The sequence below is a fragment of the Thermobia domestica genome, chromosome 15 (genome assembly GCF_964235325.1).
Source record: "Thermobia domestica chromosome 15, izTheDome1.hap1.1, whole genome shotgun sequence".
NCBI lineage: Eukaryota > Metazoa > Arthropoda > Insecta > Zygentoma > Lepismatidae > Thermobia > Thermobia domestica.
In genome coordinates this window covers 138,888,230-138,906,321 of record NC_137468.1, presented here as the reverse complement: position 1 = coordinate 138,906,321, position 18,092 = coordinate 138,888,230, and the positions used below count along the sequence as shown (strand labels likewise).

Sequence of the window (18,092 nt, the reverse complement as noted above, 5' to 3'; positions counted from 1 at the left end):
CTAGGCTATGTGAGACGTCAAAATCGGACACATATAGAGGATCAGCTGTAGCTTGATTCATCACTCCTCCACATGATACTGTTCCACTGCTCCCTCACGTCGTAGTTGACACCACTGTAATAGTGTTCACTTGTGAGATTATTAGCTTATAGACTACAACTTGCTCATGAAACTCTACTGCAAACACCTCGTGACGAATAGTACGTGTACTGGCATCACTCCCAGATGCCAGCCAAGGCTCTGTGGCTACGGTTTTCAACGACTCTTGCCCGTGTGCTTTCACTACGCGTCTAAAACATCGCCGTTTCCTATCAAACAGTTTTCGTGGCTTCCCTGGTCGGAGTTACGGTTTTATCAATCCCGTTTCGCTACTAGACTACACTACACCGCAGATTAGATCTACTTTGATTTAGTGCAAAGTGTACCAGCCCTACCTGCAGATATACATCTGCATTGTGCATTGTAAGGAAATCAAAAGATGTGAAGGTAGTTGACGGTAGAGTAATTGAAGAAGTCCGTTAGGATAACTCTAACTATATATAAAACTACATGAACTGACATAAAGGGGTACTTCCGGTGGACGTGGAAAGTTGAAATTTGGCATGATTGTAGCTTTTCGGGACTGACCCACAGGAAAATTGCCAAAAGTGAATATTTTTAATTTTTAAGGGGTCTAAAGGAGGGTGAAGAAATTCCCATGTTATTTAAATGGGCATTTTCTTGGGATATAGAATCTTATCTTTTAGATAGTTGAAATAGGCAAAAAAAAAAAAAAAAAAATGAAATTTAGTATTGTGGTTTTAAGTAGGGATGGGCAAAACCGGTTTCTAGGAAAATCTTAACCCGAAAAACCGACATTTTGGTTTTCTCCGAAACTGGTTCGGTTTTCTCTGAAACTGGTTTCGATGAAAACTTGGAAAACACACAAAACTATTTCTGTGGAAACGGAATCGGTTTCTGGAGAACGAAACTATTCTGGACAGAAATAGAATAAGTTTTGGAAAAAACCGGAACAGGTTTTGAAGAAAACCGGATCCGGTGAAAAACCGAACCGATTTTGGAGAAAACCGGAAAACCGTTTTTGTGCCCACCACTAGTTTTAAGAGGTGCGAGGCCGTAGGCCGAGCAATGGTGGGGGTGTGGTGGCGAAGCCCCCAGCTGGCCAAATTCAGGAAATATGAGGAGAAAATGCTCGAAATTAACTGTTGATGCAAAGGCTGATACATAAGAGATGCGAGGCCGTAGGCCGATCAAATGCGGGGGTCTGGGGGGTCGGAGCCTCCAGCTAGCCAAAGGCTAATCTGAATCACTATAAGAAACGAAGATCAGTCCAAATGCTCTTGGTATAAGACAAACGCCCAGATGAATAGAAGGAAATGAAAGGTTATTATATATATCCATTATTTTAAAACATCGCGTCCTATATAAATAAGTGTAATACAGCATACTGGGAACACTCCCGAAGATTCGCTTATCTTGATTTTTCTAAAGCATTATATTTCACGGGCACTAAGCCTAACAGTTACAGTGGTAAAAACTAAGGTAATAGACTTTATTCTCGCAACATGTAACTCTTCTTTTGCATCCTGCAAAGAAAAATATATTTCAGAGTTAATTTCTGAAATATATTTTTGTAAAAGTGATGCAACTTTTTTTATGGTAGCACACTGATTGATTATGTAGATACTGTAGCAAAGCAATTACTCGTACCTTTGACACTGAGGTTACTAATTTCATTGTAGTTGCTCGTGCAATATGTGATATAGTAAGAATTTGAGATTTGTATGTGCCTCCATGATTAAGATTTCACCAATCTTTTCATGCCCACTTTTCCCAAATGGAAACATTTCTTCATTATACTTCACAGCCCTGTAGAACGCATTGTTCCCAAGTGGAAACAAGCGTTTGCTCTCGAATCAAATTTTTGCCGAAATGAAAAATGTCAAAATTTATTGAATAGACAAAATTTAATAGAATTTTAATAACGAAGTTAATTTTAAAGTAATGAAAAAGTTGTAATAAATGAGTTAAAAACTGCAAATTGCACTTGAAGTTGGGCAGTTCTAATCCATAACAAAGGAAGAGAAAGAGGACAACTAATACCATAAACAAATGGACATTTTTCTTACATGAATTTAAAAAAAAAAAAAATCATTTTGCCGTAAATTCCGGACTCTACTTATCACCATGCATTTATATAGTCCGCCAATTAATGACGTCATGCAATGGCGAGGTCAAATTACGGAGTGACTATCAATGTCCCAAAGACACTAACTATTTTGATTATACATTGTAACTATTACAACCCTTTCTCATTTGGCGGCGAACTGCCGCGCAGGGTAGAAAGACATTGCAAGCAATGGAGCTTTTCATATATGCGCGGCGGTCGCCACAAATTTACGCGGCGAGGAAAAACAGCCGCCTCTCCCTGCTAGAAAGCGACGCAGCAGATTGCCGCATATAGCCGAGCGAGACATTACAAGCAATGGAGCTCTTTACATATAGGCGGCGATCTGCCGCTTGGGTGTTGGGGGAGGTAGCAAGTGTTGTCAGGAAAGAGTAGAGAGTGGTTGCGATAATATGGATGTGTGTGTGTGTTTTACGTATATATATATATATCCATCACCACTCTGGAACTCACTGAAGAAATAATAAACACTTCTGACCAGAGTAGATACACTGTAATTTAGTTTTTAATAAACAAGTTTATATACTCTGGTCAGAAGTGTTTATTATATATATATATATATATATATATATATATATATATATATATATATATATGGGGGGTGTAGAGAGTGTATTTGTGTGTGTGGTTACGTTCTGGCTTAGGACACCTGGAGTGCTTTTAACCAAACTTGTTACATACAATACATGGGAAAAGATGACATGTAAAAATAATCGAAAACGACCGATACTACTGAAATGTCGAATCCATAGGTCGTTGATTAAAAAGTCCAAGTCAATACAATTTTTTTTCTATGTAATAGAAGATTGGGATAAATGTGCGGGTAGCACTGGGCAAATGAGCTTGTAATTCTATAAATTTCTGGTGCTCCAAAAGAAATATATACTATCAAATATTTCAACAATATTATATATTTTATACTCTTTTGCTATATATTTATGTACCATTTTGCTATATATATTTTGTTACATAAAAATTCGTAATCCGGATTTTAGTAATAATACTGTAATGTACCTTAGCAAAGCAAAGAGAATTGATTATGTGATATTTGATAAATATACGGTATTTTATATATTTTATAACTATCTGAACACTTCTATGGGTGTAATTCTTTGAATAGTCCCTTGAATTCAGGGACTAGAGCAGTGCTTTAAAGAGACTTGAGTCAATAGTCGGAACACTTAAAACAAACGAATAAACCCGAAATACTATAATAATAATAATAATAATAATAATAATAATAATAATAATAATAATACTTACAGACCAGCCTTGGACTCAGTAGTTGAGTGTTGATATATTAGTTGGTTGGATATATCTCAACCACCGACTATTCTGAAAAGACTTTATCCTGGTTTTCCCAGTCACAACAGGTGAATATCGAGACCTGGCCGCTATTTTGCTATTTTGCTCAAGTCTATCAATTGTGGAAATAGTGTAGAAAAATCTGCTTCAAGATACCACTTCTCTAAAACCGGGAGAACCCATATGTCTTTTTTGTTTGTTTGTTTGTTTGTTTGTTAGCTTGCTTTCTGTCTGTTTTAACAAGGCGAGTAAAGGACACATTTTGCGTCTCTCCATTGCAACCAGCACAACACGACCAGAGTCACAAGGTTTTATTTCTTCAGTTGCACAACAACCCTGCTCCCATATATTTCATTCACGGCAAAGCACCGCGTAATATGAAAGGGTACACTTCTCACGTGGCAAACTGCCGCGAGCGGCGACGGCAAATCGCCGCCTCAATGTGAAAGAAACGTTAGACAGCCGTATGCCTTGAATTTTGTATGGTTTCTTTTCTTTTCCTTTTTTTTTTACTTTTATATTAAATAAAAGCTTTTCTATAAAAAATATTCACTGATTTCAATAAAGCCCTAAAATGGTACTATTAATTACATAAAATTTATAATGTCAGTAATTTTATTGGGGATTAATTTGTTTGGCTTGGCACAGATTTCAGAATTTTTTTGTTGATAATAGTAACATTTTAAAACTTTTTAAAATTATTTTTTTCCTTCTCGGGACCCTTAAAATTATTTTCTGCTTTGTAGCGCTTTTTTGAAGTCTGTTATTATTTTCATAACATCTCTAACTACACACACTATATATATACATGTACATGCATAATAAACGAGGAACTTCCTAGTCAGGGAAAATGTAGTTGCTTTTTTTATATTATAAATAGACGTAGAAATTTGTAAATCATAACCTGGAAAAGTCTGGGAATTCGTCCTCGCGAAATAAGTGGGAACGCTGCAAATAGGTTCATATACCCAGCGACTGCCAATTATTCCTGAAGCTGAAAGCATTTCTGGGCAGCTTGTACGTTGACATTGAAGATGCACTCGAGAAAACTGTCTGTTTGGTTTGATTCCCGGCGGGAGCTTATCTAGTTCGGATTCCACGTTAATCAGTAGGTCCACGTGTCATGTAGCCTCACTGCTGAAAGGGACGTTAAACTCAAAATCACCTCACTTCTGTTTGGTTTGTTGTACATCTTGGCAGGAACCAAGTGTATAATAATAATAATGATTTATTGTTAAAAAACAAAAACTAATACCGCTCTATGATAAGTGCAGATTTAAATAGTGTCCATGTGAATAAATAAATTAATGTTAGTGGTATGTGTTTGATAAGTTTGTTTCACGTAGCATGTATATTAGGTGTTTTACATCAAAACATTTTTTACATCGTGTATTCTCATATTACCATAAACATAGCTCTAAAACTTTTCTATCCTGTTTAATGTTGAATTCTAAAAAGCGTAAATTGCTCTGTAAAATTTAATAACTTATTTTGTATATTCTTGTTTTTCAGACGCTTGAAGGGACTATTCGTAAGGAGCAGGCTGAATACTTGCAATTTGTAAAAGAATTCTCAGACAAAAATCAATGTAGATTCTCCTTCATACCGTATGAAGCTCGAAGATATATTGAAGAGTATTGGGAGGTAAGAAATAAAAATGCAATTGTAGTTGGTGGTATTTGTTATAGATCGAATATTCATTTTACAAATATTCATTTTACAAATATTGTTAGTACAATTGCATAGTAAAATGAGGTGAATCCATATTAAACCCAAAACTATTTCCTTACTCTGTTGCAATAATACTTCGTAAAAGTATTTTACATCAGTTCACTTGAGGACACTTCGTCAGTTCATTTGAGGTAATTCAGACTTTCATTTATTTATTTATTTATTTGTTTATTTATTTATTTATTGTGATTTTTATATGATAGAACTTCAAAATAACTGTTTCTTCCCAGCTAAAATGTTTTTCAAAAGTGTCAGTATTTTTAGCATTTGTACGTGTTCACACGAAATGGAATATCTCACTTCATGATCGAATTAGTGAGATGAAGTAAGTACCATTGTTTTAAATAGATTCAGAATGTACTGTAGATCGCAGTTACTACTTTTGTGTGGATGAAATTTGATCCTGAAATTGACTTAAAATATGCAATCGAGAGATCTTAAACTTTTTTTTTTTTTTTTTTTTTTTTGTAGTAATGGAACAAGTATAATAGTATTTTTAAGACAAGAGACCGTGGTGCGTTATTCATTATTTGCGAAAATAAATAAATAAAACATTACTGATGTTCGCCTTTTTCCTAGCAGTTAAATAAGCTAACATAAGCAGATTTGATTCTATTTACATCATTTTAAGATTGATTATATCCGATGAGAGAATGAAACAGATTTAAAATTTATCCATCCTCAAAATAATATAGGAAAGTGTAAGCAAATAGTTAGTTTGTATATTGCACAGAGACCGAAGTTTTTCCGCTTAAACAATGTGAAATGAGTGAAAAATGTATGTGGATTACCATTTGGTCATGTGGCTCTTACAATTTATATATATATATATATATATATATATATATATCACTATTCTATAATCTTAAGAAAAATTCTATAATCTTAAGAAAAGTGACAAGTTCTTTTAATATATTATCGGGATAATTGTATTTATTGAACAGACGTATAGATTTTAATAGGTATGCATATTTTTTATAGTATATTTGTATGTTTGACGGTATCCTTGTTTTAAGGACAATTTTAAGATAATTGACTAGCTATTTTAATGAAGAATGAAGTAATTATGTTTGTCCAGACAAGACACAAGTCATAAAATTATGTGTACATTATAGGATAAACAATGACCTCCTTTCGTCGAAACAAATGTATTATTAATATGAAAAGGAATATAAAATGTGTGCTATAACCCTTAGTTCTATGACTAAGTGCTGTATTTTTGCTATCTGGCTGTTCATGGCACTAAAAATAAATAAATATATTATTATTATTATTATCACTGTAATCGTAATGTGAGAAAATATATCTACTAAACGTTGTGTACGAGGACGGGGTGAAAAGTTCTCGGCCTGACAATGAATGACTGCGAATTTCAGTTCAAAAATGATTTTATTTTTTGACATAATCTCCTGTAACTTCAATACACTTGGTCCAGCGTTTCTCCAACATCAGTATTCCTTTCCGGAAGTGAGAGTCTGGAAGGTTGTGAAAATAGTCATCCACGACCGTCTCAACTTTTTCATTCGATGTGAAGCGCTTCCCAGCAAGAAATTTTTTCAAGTTTGGGAACAGGTAGAAGTCCGATGGTGCCAAGATGGCCGAGCAAATCGTACCCCAAATCCCGCAGTTTTCTCACCGCCAACGCACTCTTGTGCACAGGTGCGTTGTCCTGATGAAAGATGATTTTCTTCTTCAAGCCAGGCCTCTTCTCGCGAATTTTGGCGTCCAGCTGGTCAAGAAGGTTGCAGTAATATTCGCCTGTAATTGTTCTCCCTTTTGCAAGGTAATCAATTAACAGGATCTCTTTCGCATCCCAAAACACACTGGCCATGACCTTTCCGGCTGATACGATCGTCTTCGCTTTCTTCGGCGCTCCACTACCGGTTTCCACCCACTGCTTGGACTGCTGTTTCATTTCTGGCGTATAGTGGTGAATCCTTGTCTCGTCCACTGTTACAAATCGCCGTATAAAATCGGATCCCTTTTGAATCGGTCCAAAGATTGCTGCGAAAATCATTTTCACATTTGCTTTTGGTCGGCAGTCAGCAAATGCGGCATCCATCTTGTGCAGAGCTTTCGCATCCCTAGTTCTTTGTGCAAGATGTTTCGCACCCGTTCCTCCGATATCCCCACACTCTCAGCTATCTCACTCACTTTCACTCGCCTGTCGTCCAACACGATATCATACACTTTTTCGATTGTTTCCGGTGTGGTTGCGGTTTTCGGCCTTCCTTCACGTGGGTCATCTTCGAGGGATGTGCGACCACGTTTAAATTCAGCTGCCCACTTTTTAATGGTTGACATGGAAGGGGCAGAGCCCCCGTAAACTTTTGTCAACTTCGGATGAATTTCCGTAGGGGTTAATCCATCCAAAACGAAAAATTTGATTACCGCACGATATTCAAGTTTATCCATTTTCACAACTAACACGCAAGACGTCTAACTGCAACAATGTCTGCACACAAACTACTTGAGAGAACAAGTTGACACTTGTTATGCAAACAACTTTAAAACGCCCCCAGGCAAGAACAATAAAATTTTGCTGATTGGAGTGCCATCTCTGGGTCAGGCCGAGAACTTTTCACCCCGCCCTCGTATTTACCAAATAATGTTAGCTCAGAGAAGAATTGGATTACCTAACGTATGTACGTAATATTAAATGTTTACTTCCGTATGGTACAGAAACCAATTCATAGCAATATATGTATGGTGGATTTTGTGGTATTGAGTGTGTATGGTGGATTTTGTGGTATTGAGAACCTAAGAAACACTTGAAGGGGAACATTGGGTCGAATGCTGATCAGTGTGTAGTAGAGAAAAATGAAAACTGCTGACATATTTTACTTTTCGAGTTCAATCAAGGATCTAGTGTTTAGAAACCACGAGAAGAATTTGTAGTGTGGATGGGAATGAACCGCGTTTTGGAAGATTTCATTTTGATGAAAACAGTCTAAATCTGTTAGTTCATGATAATCCTACCCAAACAACGCAAGAATAGGCACAAATTATGGAATTCGATCCACACAACCATTGTGCATAATTTGCATTCATTGGGTAAGGTGTAGAAATTGGGTACATGGATACATGGTACATGGGCACATGTGGTAAGCGACATCAGCAAAAATCAGCGAATAACCATATGTTTGTCTTTGCTGGCCTATTACCGTTTGGCTTGTGATAAGCACAAACCATTCGTTGGGAAAATTGTTACAGGTGACGAGAAATAGTGCCTGTATGTGAATTTAATGAAGAGAAAAGAATGGCTCAGCCCTTCGAAAAAAGCAACACTCCATGCGAAGGATGGTCCACACCCTTTAAAAAAATCATGTGTGTTTGGTGGAACCAAACTGATTCTTCACCATGAGTTGCTACCAAAAAATGAAACGATCAATGCTGCTGTATGTATTGAACAGCTCAGACGACTCGCTGTTGCTGTTGAAAACAAAACAACTGATAAACCTGTATTGTTACTCCATGATAATGCACGCTCGCATATGGCCTAAATGACCACAGATGTGATGGCTGAACTTGGTTGGAAACTACTTCCTCACCCTCCATATTCACCAGATCTCGCCCTCTCTGATTACTATCTTTTCCGTGCTCTCTTTCTAACAACATTCAGGGATAAGAGTTTCGCAATGAAGCTTTTCTTAGTAACTGGCTAACAGATTTCTTCAACTAGAAACTACAACAGCTCTACAGGAGAGGCATTGAACTTCTGGACGCTGGCAGTCAGTCATTGACAAAGATGGTGAATACGTCATTGAGTGAATGAATGAATTAGTGATTATTGATTTACGACGTAGTTTATCAATTTCTTGTTATGGTGTATTGTATTTTATTGTTTTATAGTGTACTATAGCGTATTTACTAAATAATAAATTAAGTTAATACTACTAGTATTGTTTCGTTGTGTACTATAGAGTATTTACTAAATAATAAATAAATAAGTTAATAATACTTAATATCGTAGAATTGTAAAAACGGCACGAATATTCACCGACCCAGTATATTGAAAAATAGAATATTGTTTTACGGGTGCTAATATTGAAATGAAGTTTCAATAAAGCTGCATCGTCTATTAGAATTGCTTGGGATGTGACTCATTTGTAGATAAGGTACTTGGATCGAACGACACCCGTTTTAACATTCTAGAAAAAAAGTGTTGAGAGATTTTAGGTAAAAGATCGGAAGGAATAAATACTCAGTTTCACAGTACCTGTCGACACTCCATATCTCAGCTGGACTCCTTGTCGTCCTCCTGAAGATTAGTGCTGCCTGTATCCTTGTTCTCAATAAACGTGCAGCACTCCGAAAGGTCGTAACTAGTTTGCCTAAAAGTGGCAGTACCTCAGACGTGTTGTTGCTTGTAAGTCGATCGCAGCGCTGACAGACTGTTAGCGAAAACGATTGTCTGTCCAACTGTTTAACTCACGACAGACTTTCTAGTCACTAAGCTAGAATCTTTGAATAGACTGAGATTGCTAGTCTAAAATCCTCCAACCGACTGTTACTGTCGACAAAAATCTTCCGGCTAACTCCCTGCTTCCGGGTTGTCCTGGGTTTTTAAAGTCAAAATTTCCTTGTGTTGTTGCTGAGTCGGTCCTCATATTGACAGGTACTTGACGTCAGAGATGGTTAGATAATCGGGAAAGGAACTCTTCCAGCTTTTATTATATAAAAATGTACATTGACACAATTAACATTACATAAGTGTAAACAAACACTTTTACAGGGTGTATATCGGTCACGAAAGTCATGAAAAAGTCACGAAATCAGAAAACGGTTATGAAAGTCGAGAAAAGATTACGAAATTTCGCTTTTGGGCGACGATTTTTTTTATCTGTACAAATATAAGTATAAACTGGAAACTTTTGTTCTATAAAACATCAAAATTCACCACCAATAAAGTCTATGGTCGGTTTTAGACGCTACCAAATCACAAGCAAAGCACGCTTCTATCGCATGCATGAAAATTCGGCCCAATTTTCACCCAAATTTGCTCTTGAGAATGTTACTAAATTTTATGGTTTGGGAAAGAAAAGGTCACGAAAAAGTCACGAAATTTCATTTTCGAATTTTAGAAGACACCCTGTTTTAATTCTACAAGAAATAATTAAAATACGGAAACACAACATGAATTCTCAGACAAGAATGAATTTCATTACTAAAGACTGTCCTTCCGAGTGTTGTTATTTTCATTTCTAGCAAACATTTGTTTAGTTATTTGTACACATTCTGATGCCGCAATGCGTCACTGTTAGTGTTTGCATGAAGTGAAATATAAACTATTATAGTTTTTTTAAGAGAAAGAAAATTAAAATTAATTGGCTATTGTTTAAAGAAGCAATACCATAAACAAATTGTATAGGTCTTAGTTATGAATTTCATGTGATTTATTAATTTTTCACAATCGAATAAAATTTTACATATTTTGTTTCAGCATCGTTTGAAGAGGCCTCTAGAATATCCAAGTATTTATGAACCATTGGATGCGATGCTTCGTCTCGTTCCAGCGGATACATCAAAAACTATTAGGCTAGATTTCATATGTTTGCTGTTAGAGGAGGTTAGTCATAACAGAATTACTTATATATATTTATTGAACCTTGTACGACGAATGTTACCATTCATAATATATAATGACCATCGTGTGTGTACAGTCATGCTCGAAACAAGCTTCCCTCTCTTTTATAAACTTCGTACAAGACGAATATTTTGAAACGTAAGCTTGCAAAACAGGCTTTAATGTAATTAAAATATGAGAATAAGATTGTTTTCCTTACTGCTATCGCATGCCGTTGGACAAAGATGTAGAGCTTTAAATAAAAATGCCTGTACTTAATAATCTCTATGGTGATTTCACTTTGATTAACAATTAAATATTTGAAGAGACATGTCTAGGAGCAATAAGAATGCCCATTCCGAAAATCACATAATCTTATTTTCATGTGATGTATGTAAAGAAAATAAATAGTTCAGAGCAAATTTTGTAATTATTTAGTTTCTCATTTTCTTACTGACTTTAAACGAAGGTCACGTAGTATATGAATATTAAGTAGCTTCTCGTTAGCAGGCGAATGTTGAATGTAAAAACGCAAGAGTGAAAGAAACAAAACTCGATAGAGTGGCCACATGATACAGCGGGTTCCAACATGTTTATTTGTTGTTTATTGTTAAATTCGTATGAGTCATATATTTCATTGAGCAACTTTAGTTGTATTTAGACTCTTTCTTAAAGAGATATTGCATTTTTCATTCCATTCCATATCATTTTCAAGTTTTATTGAAAACATATTGGATAGTTGTGTTATATTTATGTTTTGATATAGCTTTTGAAAGGGTGGACGAAAGAAATTTCATTTTTCGAATCGATCATTGACTTATTTATGACACTTATATCTGCAGTGTTTGCCATATTTCTTTCAAACTAAAACATTTTTAGCAGTACCAGCTACTGAACAGTATGTCGCGAAGAACACGCATTGTTTAATGTAGAAACCAAACTAAAAGCAGTTCGAAATGAATTGATATTGTACACTTTGAGCTATGTAAACCAATTTTGAACTTTTTCACATGTGTAATTATTAGTAGTTGCTCTTGGGTAAATATTCAATAAAAAATTCATTCACGTTATACCCGCAGGTATTTGTTTTGTTTAAGAATCCATATCTTCAATATTTCAGCCCTCTTTGTGGTTTTGGTCACGAACAATCACTTCAAATCCTAGAAGACACTAATTGAACATTATTTTTTATTTTTTTTGTCCTGTAACTAAATAAAACCAAATATTTGAAGAAAGGAAGTGAAAAAAAAAAAAAAAAAAAACTATGTTGAACACTGTAAGGTTGGAATTATGTCAATTTATTTTTGAAGCCGCGTTAACCACAATCAGATGCTTTGTTCTCATTTTCCAACAAAATCATTCATACTACCACTTCTCAGTGCAAGAAGCTTCGTCACTTTGGTTTACTTAGTTTTATCTGTTCTTATTATATACACGAAATCTTGTTATGATTAATGAAATAATTTTCTTGTGTTTGCATTACAGCGAACAGTCACTGAGCGAACTGCGGATAATTATTTCAGTTATTCGAAAGTAGACATTCTAATTACACGCTCAGGAATTCTAATTATTATCTACAAGTGTGTCCGGAAAGTTGCGCAACCCAAATTTTGATTGCGTATATCTTTTAAATCAAGAACGATAAAGACCTCAGACTTGAAACAAATGTAAGCGTGTTCTATATATATATTTTCGAGATCATGACTAATGTTGGAATTTGTATCGTTTTTGTGAAGTATCGAAAGAAAGTACCGAAAGTGAAAAATAAAAAATGTACAAAATGAAGAAAATCAATTTCAGTTGCAGAAAACTGATTTCCAGAGGATGAATCCTTGTGTATATGTGCAGTATCCATCAACATTTATCCATTGGTGCGAAAATGTGACAAAGTTGATGCAGTGTTACCATGTAAAAAGGCGATTTAATGCAAGTCGGCATTTTTTTTTTTTTCAGAAATGACTCCTGCCAACACTGTTGTCGTAAAATTACTGCAACCTATGTGTTTTAGGTTAATTAATGATAAGCAGTGAGAATTCACACATAATTGATAACCTGAGTTTTTATGCAAAAATTTGAAATATATATATATAAAAAACATATTAGTTTTAAAACGACTGTTCGACAAAGAAATACTAAAAAGATTTAAAACTTAAAGATTTTTGTTTTTCCCCTGTCCTTCAAAAAAAGCTACAAAATGAAACAAAAAAAACGCAGTTTTCCGACCCTTTAAAACATTAGACAGGATAAGGTAAGTCAATACTAAGCATAAAAAAGGAAAAAGTACTTCAAAAAGAAATGGACAGTTGACATTGTAAGGTTAAACGAGGGCAAATTTAATTACTCCACTGTAACGTACCGACCACCGCGCCGTGCCTTCGGTCCCGCACGGGTGGTTTTTATTGTTGTTGTGCAGTTAGTAAACGTTATTTTTATTAAATTTCTGATCGTGAATGGGAAACTTTTGACTGTGAAAAGCGTGAGAAGCAGTGAATTCAATTATTTATTTAAGAGGGAAATCTCAAAGGGTTATCCTCTCCCTGATTTCTAAATTCTCCGTATTGAAGAATCTGTGGGACTCAGTTATGCTTCTGGGGTACGTCATCCAACTGATGGCTTGCAATTTCTGTGTAATGAGATGGCGTTTTACTTATTTCATAAAATTGAAACATAACTAGTACTGTAGTTGTGGTCTGTTCATTTGCCAATGGTCGATCACAACGCTGCTACTTTGAGCCAATTCTATTGTTTTTAGTGATTCTGACTACACTGACTTAGTAATGGTCTCGGATTAAACTTGTTCACTGCTTACAAAGATTCTCTCATTCGGTGTTCTGACAATGCAGTCGCTCATTTGTAATCATAAATCATTACTGCAATTAGTGTTTCATTATAGACATTTGTCTGAATATGTAAGTTTTCAAGTTATGCTTTTTAATTATATAGAACATTTTTGCCGTTATTTTATTTATTTGATCTTTTTCTACTTTAGGGTGTTGTTCCTCAAATTCAGTTCCCAAATATGAAAAAAGCAGTGCATGCTGTCAGCAACTATTACAAGTTATCGTACGTTTATCCACCGGATTGCAGCCTTCCAGTTGGCTTCGATGCTGCAAATATCAACCACAAAGTACCAGGTATTGTGCTTTATTGCAAAGCGTTTACTTACGTTCTTTCGTAGCTGCTTAAGGATAATTCGATGCTGCTTTTGGGTCACGATATTTTTTTAATCTGTACAAATTGTAACGTTGCATGCTTACACATACAACCGTGGTCCCGTGATTAACTTGTCCACAGGTAAAAGTCAAACCTTGCCCAATAACCAGACACAATTCCTTCCTTTACCTGCATACAAATCAATCACAAGCACACTTGTCGAGATAGACGTTCCCCGATTCTTTTTTTGGCATTGCAGAGTAAAAACACTGAAAAATTATTATATTTTTTTTTTCTGGTAGCAATTAAGCTTACTTTTTGACTAGGAAATATAGGTAAACTCTCAAAATTCAACTGGAACAATTTATTACAAACAAAATATATATCTAACAATAACAATAAATGTCCAAACCCCGAAGAAAATCGTTTAAATTTTTCAACTTCTTCAAAAACTTTCCAACAAATAATAACTCGAAAGATTAACATTAAATTTCCAAAAGATTCAAGAAAATATCTAAATCCGTAAACATTAATTTACCCGAAAGTATTATTAATTCCAAGAGATACAATATTTCCCGCACACATAGACTTACTGTTCACATATACTGAAATTAACTTCCATTACGGTACTCATTGACAAACTGTTTCCAAATATTAAATTTTTGCTTTCTCTTTCCCAAAACTTACAATATTTCTCCGTTAGGTTAGGAATTACTAGTAATACGTCCACTCTTGTCTTAGCTCGTATATTCATCTATGAAAATTCCACTTTAAAATTTCGCTCTGTAAAAGTTTTAGCTTTGGCATAGTAAATGATTATTGGGATCCGAACCCAGCATGCGCGATCCGAACCAAATATAATGGGATCCAAACCCAAGAATTGGGGATCCTATGCACTGCTCTGGAAAATAATGAGAGGACGAATAAATTTCAAATCCCCTTCCACAGCCAAAAGAGATTAAATAATTCGTCCTCACTTCATTCCCCAGCACAGTACCAAGTTCAAGCCCAATTCTTCAATTTTGTAGAAAATAGCACTCTACTTACCAAAACAGCAAGAAATTTCCATACATATACTATTATTTAAGATATTCTTTAAACACACTATTCAAAGCTATTTCATTCATATAATATTAAGCCAACCATTACGTAAATCCAAACCACGTTTTCCGAAAATGAATTTTAAGGTTGTCCCATGCCAAACTAAATTTAAGTTAATTCCATTATACTCTTAACACCCATCCCTCACCTTTCTAATCTTCAAGTGGCCGAGTTACCGAGCGTTTCCACCCAGCAGGCTGCAGCTTGCAGGTTCTGCCATCTCTTGACATTCGAGGGAACTCCTCGTAACTAGCACTTATAACTGAAGTGGAAGGACATCTAGTGAGTAGAAGCCGTATTACTTAACTCCTACCTTTACATTCAATATACAATATTTTAATTCCATCAGAAATCATTTTTTTTCTTCGACGGAAACGCTAATATATGTTACATATAGATCCGTCTGCCCAAAAATTTAATTACATCCTTCAAAAGTATATGCGTTTTAGGAGAAGAATCATGATCTTAATTATAATTACAAATTCCATGCATTGCATGCTTATACAAAATTTTTTTCAACTTACATTCTCCATCCATCTATACCTTGAGGACGTGCTTTATTACAATGGTGAGACAGATCCGCGTACATATGTGTATCCAAATTCGGGTAAATGTTGGAAGATCGTCTTCCCTCATTCATTCGGACATAACCACAAAACACATTAGGACCAAGACCACGGACAGCTCCTGCAGGATACAAAAATTAAGCGACACAAACAATTCACACAAACATATCACATATATAGATAAACAAGATAAAATAATCTTCCTTACAAAAAGTTTTTTTTTCTTTTTTTTTTCTGTGTTACCTTACACCTTAACCTTCTAATCTCTAACTTGGTTCACGGGTTGCGCATTTCTTGGCATAATATATCGTTTACAATGCTGAACATGCCTTTTTATTTTGACCTGGGGGTTGTCCACCTTCTCCAACCACAAGGTATTCATAGTCGGTTGACGAACTACAAAATAAGGACCTTCCCAAATTTCAGCAAGTTTAGGGTTAAAGTGTTTCTCCAATGATGCTTTCATGAATCTTTTGGTCAAAACTTGATCACCAACTTTAAAGTTAACTGGCAAATGCCTCTTAGAGTAGGTTTTTTCACATCTTTTCCAGGCGTTTTCTAAATTTCTTTTTATGATTTCATACTTCGTATTCTTGTCTACTTCGTCGTCTAATATACCCAGATCTACTAGCCACTTGACATCAAGCGGGCTATACATGGTTCTTCCATAGTAGATATCACATGGAGAGACACCCGTAGTTTCATTAAGACTCACATTGATAGAGAAAGCGATTTTCGGTAATAATTGGGCCCAATTTCTTTGATTCTTATCAATGTACGCCTTCAATATCCCTTTCAAACTACGTATAGTTCTCTCACAAATATTCGGTGATGGGTTATACGGCGAGGTTTTTATGTCCTGTATCCCTAGGCTATACAGGAAATGTGTAAAATACCCTGATACGAAATATGTCGCACAATCGTGAACCACCTTAGAGACAAACCCAGTCCTTAAAAATATATCAATCAATTTCTTACATATAGCTTGACTAGAAAGTTTCCTTAAAGGTTCCAGAAATACAAATTTACTACAGGCATCAACAATAACTAATACATATTCAAATCCCTGACTACTTGGCCTTTTCCCGGCAATATCAATAAAAAAAGTGTTATTTGGAGCTTTAACCTGTCTCGTATAATAGTTCCCCTGAGGCAAGGTGTTCCTATCGCGTATCTTTTGGCATTTAGGGCACGATCTTACAAATTCATTGATATCTTTAAACATATTCGGCCATGTCATACGTCTAGCTATGGCGGCAGTTGTCTTTCTTACCCCTCTATGAGCACCACTTATCAATTGAGAATGGAAATAGTCTAGTATAGTTGGTACTAAACTTTGTGGAACTACTACTCTATAACCATCCCCAATCTGGCTCTTAGTTTTCTTTAACAAGATATCATCTCTTAAAATATATGAGTCTACACTTTCTTTCTTTTTTATTTTACCTATGATTTCCTGAAGATCTTTATCTGATTGCTGATGTGTTTTTAAGGGTTCATTTAACAACGGCAATTTCCAAAAATTTACAAAACTTAAGTTGACATTTTTACCATTATCCTTTATAACCTCAGCTGTATTAGGTTCATTAGTATAAAATTCTACATGATTTCCTATTCGTGACAGAAAATCTGCTGCTATGTTAGTACTCGTCCTAATATGGAGAATTTTGAATTTAAACTGAGAAATTTTTTCCATTAATGTACCATATTTCCTTTGCCGTTTGTGATTATGTAATAACCAAGATAACGCCTTCGAATCAGTGTAAACTACAAAGAAATTATGCAAATAATATTCAAAACGTTCTAAAGCCAAAGATAAAGCCTTAGCCTCTAACTCATATACATTCTTGCTCCAATCTGATGGTGGTATGGCCTTTGAAAACATGTGTACCGGCATTAATTCGCCGTCTTTATTATACTGAGATAATATAGCACTGTAGTTTTTCAAAGAAGAATCACAATGAATAACAAAACTTGAGTTCATATCCGGAACCTTAAGGATTACCTCGTCACAAAACGCATCTTTAAGTTTTTGAAAGGCATCATCGTGTTCTCTAGTCCATTTAAATGGAACCTTTGCGAAACGCATCTCCTGTAAAGGTGCAATGAGTTCAGCAAAGTTATGTACAAATTTAGAAAAGAATTGAAAAAATACACACACCCTATTCAAGCCCTTCCCATTCTTAGGCTTTGGTAGATTTTTAATAGTTTCAAGTCGGTCCTCATCTATGGTCATCGTTCCACTTTCAAATTGAAACCCTAGATATTTTATTCTAGTTTGAAACAAAAGAGTTTTGGAAGGTGATACAGTTAATCCAGCTTCCCGGAACCTACTTAGAACTTCCTCAACCAGTTTTTTATGTGATTCCAAATCAGGTGTAAATATTAACACGTCATCATAAAATATCTCTAAGTTATCCCCAATCAAGCCATCTAATATTTTTGACATCAAATAACTCAAAACATGTGGTGAAGTTGATAA

The 18,092-nt window shown here is 35.2% G+C and overlaps 1 protein-coding gene across 4 annotated transcripts in view; it reads left to right on the top strand.

The window, feature by feature from the left end:
- The window catches only part of LOC145671263 (uncharacterized), a 179,561-nt gene that overhangs the window by 61,908 nt on the left and 99,561 nt on the right, over window positions 1–18,092 (top strand). For all 4 annotated transcript variants that reach the window (XM_081740189.1, XM_081740188.1, XM_081740190.1 and 1 more), the window contains 3 exons: window positions 5,006–5,137; window positions 10,668–10,793; window positions 13,780–13,924. In XM_081740189.1, the coding sequence (XP_081596315.1) occupies window positions 5,006–5,137; window positions 10,668–10,793; window positions 13,780–13,924 (403 nt within the window). The remainder of the gene's footprint in view (window positions 1–5,005; window positions 5,138–10,667; window positions 10,794–13,779; window positions 13,925–18,092) is intronic.